The sequence below is a fragment of the Benincasa hispida genome, chromosome 6 (genome assembly GCF_027475165.1).
Source record: "Benincasa hispida cultivar pf3 chromosome 6, pf3_genome.v1.1, whole genome shotgun sequence".
NCBI lineage: Eukaryota > Viridiplantae > Streptophyta > Magnoliopsida > Cucurbitales > Cucurbitaceae > Benincasa > Benincasa hispida.
Window position 1 is genome coordinate 37,618,075 of NC_143483.1, and position 10,375 is coordinate 37,628,449.

Consider the following 10,375-nt stretch of genomic DNA (forward strand, 5'->3'; position numbering starts at 1 on the left):
GCTCATGTGATTAGAGGCATACACAACGCCAATATGTACCCTAACACTAGTTACAATATCCACTAAGGGTTCAAAAATGAATTGATCCCTACTGACATCTATAGAAAAATCATAGACACTCTTCTGCTACATCACCCAGATCCTCCCAACTCCCTGCACACTATGGCTACACACACAACTCCAAGCATCACCAAAGCTACCCATCACCATACCAAAATTCTCGCGACGAACCCTCGTCTCAAGCAAACAGCAGAAAGTAACAGAGGAGAAAACCAGAAAGTCTGCCACCACCCTCCACTTGACAGGGTCATTCAACTCCCTAACATTCCAGGAACACCAAATCATGAACCTTGCAAGAAATCACACCTACCACCTCCCATTGGGCCTTTGCCCGAACTCCTAAACATCCCATCTATAACAGATAACGGATCAAGATCTGCCTGCACTAGTGCCAATGCCAACGAGTCTTCCCCCTCATCACACAAACATCAAATTGATTACGATCATCAACATGCTATCTTTTTTATGGTTCACAAAGTTGCTTCAATTATGCTAAGTTCCAAGCACTAAAAAATTATAAAGTCCTTCAATTAATTTTTTTTTCTCCAACCAATCTTTAGTAGACATTTGACTCATCCATAGAAAGCGAATGGTTGGATTGGAGAATTATTAGAAAATAATCTAAGAGATAGCATGAACCAAAACTAAATCTAAAAGATTTTCTCGATTTTTTCTCCTTTGCAAGGTTCTTTTAATATAAAAATATATTTGAAACCATAGTTATCATCCAATCCATTTCATATTGCCTATAATACAAAATTTTAGTTGCAAAGTTTATAGAAATGAGTTTTTATATTTAAAATACAAGACAATGATATAAAATAAATCTAGAGAATGAAGATGGAGTAATAAAAATTGTCGGAGATTATGTATTATGTGAAATCAAATGAATTTAATTAAAGTGAGTTATTATATTTAAATGCAATGCAATTAGATAAAACAAGTTTAAAAGAGTGAAAGTTGGGTAACACAAATATATTGGAGATCATATATTTTATGAAATCAAATGAATTTATTCGGTTGTATTATTTAATATACAATTCAATGAGATAAAATAAAATATAAAATAATGAAAGCTGATAAAAGGAATATTGTGGATATCGTGTAACCTATTAAATCAAATAAATTTTATTGAGGTGGATTTTCATATCTAAATACATTGCAGTTAAATTTTTAAAAAAAATTGAATAAAAAATAAGTCATTTGATCCCACAATCTATGAAATCAAGGGAGGGAAGTAATGACCAATGTACCTAACTTGGCATGAGAAATGAGATTATTGAGATCTTCATTTGTTTCATTCCCTCATCTTCTTTGCCATATGGTGCTATTTCTTTTCTATTTTCATGCAAAATAAGAAACGCAAATAAAATTGAATGAGTCACTAAAAGTTAGAACAAATAAATTTAAATAAATTGTATACACTTATTCCCAATTATAATAAAAAAAAATAATGAACAAAATGCCCTAATTTGAATCAATCCTTCCAATGGAGTCAATGTATGTAGACATAAATCATCAAACACCTTTTATATACTCCCCATTTCAAATTCAAGTCTCATCTCTCCATGTAAATAAATTCCTAAATCAAATTCCTCAAAAAACTAAAAATTAAAAGACAACCAGACACATTTCAATACAATATACAAAAAAAATTGCCAAAAAATTACATAGTGCGAAGATCCTTTATCTAGATTTTGAGAAGATATTTCCATTGTCCTGCATTTGGGTTTTTCCATATAAATAAACTTCTAAATCAAACCTCTCCAAAATCTAAAAACAAACAAATAACTATCCATTATCCACCTAGACAATTGAGAAGACTTTTTCTTCATTTCGCATTTGAGTTTTTGGATATAAATAAATTTCTGAATCAAAACCCTTCAAAATCTAAACACAAACAAATAAATTTCAATATAACATATCCAAAAGAGCAAAATAATAAAACTAACCGTCTGAAATCGCTTTGACCAAAGATTTATTATCCACATGCAAAATACAAGCTTAAAAGATTTCTTCTATTGTTCGTCATTTATGGCGTTTGGATTATTGGCGATATATAGTTCTTCCATTTTCACAAAGTGGTTTATTCCTCTTGGATTTCTTCAGTTTAGTAGTGAAGTAAAGTGGGGCAGAAGCGAGATTTAAATGGATGAAAAATTTCATTTGAGTTGTGTTATTTCGTAGATGAGGTGTCTTCTCCATAAAGGGTTTTAATTGGAAAAGTGTCTTTCAAACGGACACTTCCACTCAAAAAGTCACAACCATTCAACGAATGGCAATATGAGAATTTATGAAAAATGTAAGGGTAGAAAGAGTATGTAAAGATTCTCCTACATAACCCCTTTTAATATAGTATAAATTTAATGAGATTTTACGAAATGTTAAGCAAAATTTTTATAAATAGAAAAATTTTAAAAATATTTACACTTCACAATAAAAAGTTTCAAAAATGCTACTTTATTTATTAAAAATACATTTTTGAAAATATTTGAAAAATGAAGCTTTCCTATTTTAACATTATAACATCTTCCAAGTATTTTTTGTAATTGCATATAATTCTTTGTACACTTCTAGAATAAATGTAGACAGATTTAAGGCATAAAAATAAAAATAATGAAATATAATTTAAAAAGAAGAATCTAAAAGTTGACATTTTTACATGAAAAACAAATCTTTTACCCAACCAACAAGTCCTAAAACATTTAAATTGAGTCCACCATTTTTGCATATTATTGATACCTAACTAACATATAAAGAAAGAGAATATTATAAGACAAAAGATTGAGTCATCCAAATACTCATTATTGCAACTAAACCTTCTATCCTAATCCATGACTATCAAATGAGGAATATAAAATACTTTTTCATCTTTTTTTAAATTATCTTTTGTAAAAGATTAAATTCTTCATGAGGACCCTCACAATGGTTGACTTTGAGGCATATGCCCCAATGTAGAATCATTACACACAAGTTAAGTTACCTATTTGTAATACTTTTTTTTCTTTATAATTGTAAAAGCTTCCATTTGTTTTCTTTTTTTAATATAACAATGGTGAAATGGTAGGTTAAACCTCTCACCTCTATGATGAAATGTCATATTAATTACCGTTGAGCTAAGTTCACTGTGACTTCAATTTGGTTTTTATATTTTTGATATAGGATTTATTATTATTAGTTTAGTGTCAAACCTCAAATCCTTCATATTTTTACTAGGTTAAATTATCAAAAACACCCCTGAACTATGAGATTGGTTTCAATTACATCTTCGAGCTTTGAAAAAACTTTCATTTTGGTTCCTAAAATTTGAAATTCTTTTTATAAACAATCCTTAAAAGACCTGTGTAGTTAAATTTATGGACAATAAAGTTTATGTATGCTTAAAATTGTTTAAATGAACAAATTTGAACACATTACTGTGAGTAAATTTGCGTGTTAGAATTTGTTAAAATAAATCATAAATGGAAGAACAAAAAATCGGGAGTGTGGGATTGAAAGAGAACAAGGACAATAAATATGATTTACAAATGCACCACGTGCCTTTGTTTTTCATATATATGTTTAGATTTGTTTCCATAAGTATATACAATTTTTTTCTATCAATAAATTTAATGACAAAAGTCTATAATAATTGCTTTGGAACAAATTTTAAGGATAAAATAAAATTTTTAAAAGTTCATAGCATAATTGATATCAATCTCATAAATTAGAAATATTTTTTACAATTTAACCTTGTTACTATATTGAATTTGAAATGCGATCAGTAAATTATAATTTAGACTTGAATCTAAGCCCAAATTACATTAACTAAATTGACAGTTTTAAAATTACACAGAAAAAAAATGGTACTTTAGCCCGAAAAATGAAAATTGAAGTTTGATTTTTAGGCTTTTGCTAGAGAATTTGGGAGGGAAAATTTATCCTTTATTATTATATACGCAACTTCATACCCATATTTTGTGTATATCTCTCGAATAGAATGAATATTTCATTTATAAGACTAAGGTTAAAATATAATTTTGATCAAATAGTTAGTATTGTACTTAAAAAAATGTTGGTGAACAAAATAACATTTTAACAAAACGAAGGAAAAAAACCAAAAAAAAAAAAAACGAAGGCATGAGGAACAAATAAAGAATATTATTTGGTTTAAGTATCAATTGTAGTTTCAAAATCAAATCGTTGTTATGCCGTGGAGGATTCACTATCTTGAAAGTAAAATTTGGCACAACCTCGGTGCTAAAATGTAATTGTCAATTGCTCCCAAGTTTTACACAACCTCCAATCTCATACATGCACTGGTCAGAAAAAGGAATGGAATAAACAAAAAATTGTAAAATTTTATGATAGACGTTGATAGATATTGATATACTTATATCCGTATCTATCATTGTCACTGTCTAGACACTAATAGAAGTCTATCAGCATCTATCACCAATAGTTTTAAATTTTTACTATATTTTGTAAATAATAGTTTTAAATTTTTTCTATATTTTGTAAATAATTTGGTTCATTTTTCTATATTTAAAAATAGCCCAAAACAACTGGGTCATCAATTAAGTCAAATCCAAAAATTATGGATTGAATTTAACAAAATAATAACTTATTCAATAAAACGGTAAAATTTTAAATGAAAAGATTGTGCATTGTCAATGCTAAATCGTCTGATATGGAACAAAACATCTACCTTTTCCATGTTAACTTTTACTTTTTGCTATGGACTTTGACCCAAAGTCATGTCCAACATTATATAGTCATATACTTTTAATTTTACTTCATCTTAGTCTTTAAAATTTTAAAATATTTATATCATTTTGATCTCAAATTTTTAGAATTTGCATTAGTTTTAGAACCTTCAAAAAGTAATTATTTAGTTTTTTTTTATTTTATTTCAACAACATGCAAACAGAACATAATTTCAAGACATATAGACAAACGACATTGAGAATAATTAAGACATATATGTCAAATAAATAGACATTATATGAAAAAATAAGGACGAAATGCACTCCCAAATCCTAAGGTATGGTTTTGATATCTCTTTGCTCTTCTTCGTTTTGACGTTATTCATTTTCCGTTATCGGAACTATGAACTTCCGTTTCAGTTTTTGCCAAATCATGGTTATAGTAAATACCCATCAAAATCATAGGGTGGATGGAGGGAGACGAGAATCTCAAGGGAAATGGAAGATGAATGAAAGAGATAAAAGAAAAAAAATATACTATTTTTAAAATATTGTACTTTCAAAATGTTCATTTTTTTTAATCTTATATTTATAATTTTAATTTTAAAAAATGATCATTTTGATTCATTAAAAATGATATTCAAATATAAGTAAACTAAAAGCAAAAGCATAATTTGTTTGGGTTAAATATTTTCATATTATATATAACCTAAAAGCAAATGCATAATTTGATTCATGTCAATTTAACCCCTAAACATTCATAAGTGTTTATTATGTCCTTAAAATTTTTTATTTTGTATCGGATGAGCTGTCCACCATACAGTAAAATTTTATAACATTCACTTTCTTAAACTAAAAAGAATGATTTGTTACAATCGTAGAAATATTGAACAAGAAACGGTTGGACATTCATTACCAACAGAATCTATGATTCTACATCATACAAATACTGCCTTGAAATCTTTTTTAAAATGTTTCGAAAATCAACCGTGAAATGCCCTACACGTCAATTTCAACAAACGATGACCATCCAAGCCAAAAGTCCAAGGTCAATGAAACCTAATAATATTTTATGTAAATGTACTAAGTACCATAATTTAATCCTTTTTTCAACACATACGAAGCTACTTAAGGAATTTGAGTCTGATAAAGAAGAATTGGAAATTTTGAACTCAAGGAGGCGTAACAAAACAGTTAAGTGAGAACTTAAGCGCTGTTGGTTTAAAAGTAGCAATGTGCGACTTTAAATCACTCTCAGTGAATTCAAGATCAAACACCAGATCAACCCGCTTACATAAATAATAGACTAAGAAAAAAAATGAACTTGAAAACTCGAGATAATAAACCAACTGTTGCTATCATGAAAAGGTCAAAAGTAATATAATTAATTAAACTATTACCAGCAAAATTGAAGTTCCAAAATAGCTGCAACAGCTCATCGTCTTCATAAGAAAAGCGGACAAGAAACAAATGCCAAAAACATTTCGATAACAAAATTTAAGCAGCACCAGCACCTTTTCCCTTCTTTCTTTGGAGCTTCTTCATATAGAATTCAAGCTCCTTGCCCTCTAAGATATATCTGTCAAAAAGTTGCAAAACCTCAGTAACAACATTACCCAGAAAAGCCTTCCCTACGACAATGATTGTGCTCAACCAAGAGAACATGACAGAATATAGAATCATTAACAGCTTCGCAATGCTTACCCATCTGCTCGGCCACATTGACCCGGCCTTGATGATATACATGCCATCAAACGACCACTGCCGAATTGCTCTTCAATATGTGGGTCGAGCTTACGGTCCTGCTGACGTTTCTCTATTTTGCGCTGGACATGGTTACTCTTCTTTACCTCCTCAGTGGCAGCATCACCTTCCTATCAACCATATAAATCAACTTGTGATAACTATCAAGTGTTGTGTCCTAGTAAACTATCTGTAACGGTCAGAGTGCACTAACTTCTAAAAGAAAACTTAATTACACATGAGAACTCAAACTGAAAATTGCATAAAACCAAATCAATCAGATCTCTCTACCTCGTCCTTCTTAGCAGATGCCAAGGTCTTCTTCTTCCGTCCAATATCCACTCCATAATGTTGGAGATACCACTGTTTAAATGGTGCTGCATCAACTTGAACTATGGCACTCTTCACCAATGTTTGAGTACGAACAAGCTCATTGTTAGATGCATTGTAGACCACATCAAGAATACGGGTTTTTCTAGTCACAGCCTCACTACCCCAAGAGTAGTTTCCAGTATCCAGCCTAAAAGCGCGCCACTTAACATTACCACCACGGACTCGAATCCTCCTGATTGACTTGTCACTGGATAACTTGGTGTTGGCAGGTTGCCGTCCGAGCTCATACCTTCACAAACAATGAGAAAAGAAACAACAGCAGATGAAAGTTGCATCTCGAATTAAACAAAAAAAAAAATCATTTGTTATCGTTACAGAAAAGTAAACAAAAATCCATTTGAAGGAATCAGAGCAATAATGCAGATTAATAAAGCATAAACAACCGATGAGAGAAGATCAGATGGCTAATGCAGATTATTCAATTCAATCAAATCTATATTGGGGAAGAAAACAGAAGGCAAATCCTTGCCACCAACTACAACAATCATCCACAACAAAGCAAAAAATTCAGCCTAACCTACAAAATTACAGATTCCTACTGATATCAGGCAAAGAACGAAAATAGAAACTTTTCAATGGAACTCTTAGCAGTTAATGTAAGGAAATGGAAACAAAAACTGATTGTTCAAAATATACTCAGCGAAACATAAGAAGAGGTAGTTACTTTCGCTTCTTCCTCCATGCCTTCTTCTTACCACCAGTGGCACGCCTCTTATGCATAGAATCACGAGAAATACCTATCAAAAAAGTCCTCTTGGATTAACAAAAAGAAAACCCATACAGAATTTAGATATGTTAAAGATCTGGAAAATCTATCTGGCATACCCATCTTGGTGCGACAAGAGCCCTTGGAGTGAAGACGAGTCTAGGGTTCCTGAAAAAAAAAATTAAACAGCACTCAAAACCCTATAACTGTGGAAAACCTAAATAAGACAAGTTAAGATTTGAGAACAAAAGAAGATTTCCTACAGAACTCATCATTTTCTTTTATAATCCTTACTTTGCCATAATGATGATGCAGTAGAAATGAAGGCTGAACAAGGGTTACTTTCATTTGGATGTATGAACCAACATTTTTATAACAAACCAATTGCAAACCCAACCGTTGGCTAAAATAAAAATATTTCGGAAAACAAATAAGAAGAATAGTATTTTCAAACCAAATTAAGTTTCTTAAAGTTCCAAATATCGCAATCATCACAAAGTAATAATAACTACTACAAAACCTCGGAAGATGTTTCTTAAACTTCATTAAAGCTAACAACCATCAATATCACAAGTTAACTCCGATCCATTCGAACAAAAGCTTACAATAAGTTAACCAGATCTCTGAAAAATTGATAGCCAAAACTACAGTCTAAAAGCTGATAATCAATGACCAAAAAGTGAAGATTTTGCTAAGAGAAGATACAGAATATCAAAAGATAAGGAAGAATTGAAACAGACATTAACCACAACCACCAAATAATCGCAAATGTACATCAATAATAAACCAAACTGCGAGAATAACCATCAAATCACCATGATCAGAAAGAGAACACTCATTACTAATTACGATTCAATATTTAACATTCAAACATAATTATGGAACTATGAGGATGGGGAGTGAGCAAAATAAAACAAACAAACATTCAATCAAGACTGCAACAATGGTAAAACCCTAAAAAATCTTGATGGGAACGAAACGCATTGAATGAGGAACGAACCTTGAACGATGGAGAGAAGTCGAGAGAGAGATTCCAAGGAGAGTGAGGGGTTTTTGATGCGGCGAGGGTTAGGTTTAACATGCTTTCAGTTTGTTTCACTGATTTTTTAATGGGCTGGACCGAAGGTCTTGTCTAGTTTTATCTTGATTTTGGGCCGTCTCGTTGGGCCTTAATCTAAACTTTTCAAAGTCATATCAAATTGAGTTATAAATTGGGCTGAGAAGTGGAAAGTTTAAGAAATTTCTACTTAAAAGCCTTAAAAATGGGTTCATATTATGTTAATGTCTTGAATATTTTATTTTTGATATATAAAAAAAAAATATTGTTCTTCCTATTTTTATTAATATTAGTGGCTATTTGCAATTTAGCCATCACCTATATTATATATATATAATTCTTCCCCTCATGCACATGCATATTCTCTTTTCCCCTGCATATTCTCTCTCCCATCTCCCCCTATTTTCTTCTTCCGACAATGTAAGTAATAGGCGAAAGACAAGTGGCGTAGGGCGATTCGGTGATGGAGCGAGTATGGGACGACAAGAACGACGATGGCAGACTCAAGACAGACGAATGATAATGACAGATTCGGAGCAAACAAATGACGACGGTGGACTCGAAGCAAATAAACGGTGGACTCGGAGCAAACAAACGCAGACCCGATTCAACTTTTAGTTCTATTTTTTTTCTTTTTATATATATATATATATGTACTTTTTTTTAGCTTCTGTAGGAAGTTTAATATATAATGTGGTATATGCATTCATTTATTTGATATAAATGAGAGTATTTTTTTTTTTAGATTTCATATATTATGATATATATATATATTGTGATGTAATTGAAATTTATGAAGATTTATATAGTGTGGTATATTTTATATATTAGTTTATACTGTGATTTATATCAAACACTCTGATTTATAAACTGTAGTATCTTTCATATATTGGTTAGAATATTTTTAAATACCTAACAAAATGTTCTAAGGTATATTTAAAATAACCATGAATCCATAAAAAATGTTCTAAGATACATTTAATATAACCATTAATCTACCAAAAAAAACCAATAAGTTGATATGTGAAAACTAACGTAAATAGAAAAGAAAATTTTATTAAATGCATTTGTTTCCAAATTGGAAAATGAAAAAAAATATATAGTAAATGTATTTTCTCTCTCCAATTCATAAATGGAAAAAATTATATTAAATGCATTTTCTCTCTAATAAATGTATCTTCCCTCCCCATCATTAAAGTAGGTTTGGAAGTAGGAAAAAGTATATAAAAATTGGATATAAAAAAATGAAAAATGGTATAATTGTCCAAAATTAACCCTAAAAGTCATCTTTGAAAAAAAAATTTATGAAGAGGAAAGAATTAAAACAATGAGGTTTTTGAAAAACAATAGAAGTAGGGTTGCTCTTGCTACGGACATGTGGACCGCGAATAGCCAGTAGAAAGTATACATCGCAATCACTGCATATTTTATTGATGATTCATAGGTCCTGTAAAATAGACTTTTGAGGTAATTTAAATATTTTTATGTTATTATGTATTTTTGGTTTCACACATAGTTTTCATTTTAACATAGCATTATATAATACTAGGTTTGTACATGTGCCACATCCACATATTAGACAGTTACTTTCTGAAGCATTAATGAAATGTGTATTCAATTGGAATATAAATTGTAAATTATCCACTTTAACAGTAGATAATTGTTCAATAAATGATGCAATGATTGACATTTTGTTAAGGAAGTTAGATTTAAGGACACTATGATTGCATG

The 10,375-nt window shown here is 30.4% G+C and overlaps 1 protein-coding gene across 1 annotated transcript; it reads right to left on the reverse strand.

Moving 5' to 3' along the window:
• Positions 1–6,083: 6,083 nt before the first annotated feature.
• LOC120080590 (small ribosomal subunit protein eS8) lies at positions 6,084–8,761 on the reverse strand. Its single transcript, XM_039035308.2, has 6 exons — positions 8,588–8,761; positions 7,707–7,755; positions 7,546–7,618; positions 6,780–7,110; positions 6,450–6,619; positions 6,084–6,324 (listed from the first exon to the last, which is right to left on the reverse strand). Exons 2-6 carry the CDS (start codon positions 7,708–7,710, stop codon positions 6,243–6,245), a joined length of 660 nt encoding a protein of 219 aa, XP_038891236.1. The 5' UTR covers positions 7,711–7,755; positions 8,588–8,761; the 3' UTR covers positions 6,084–6,242.
• Positions 8,762–10,375: the final 1,614 nt, after the last annotated feature.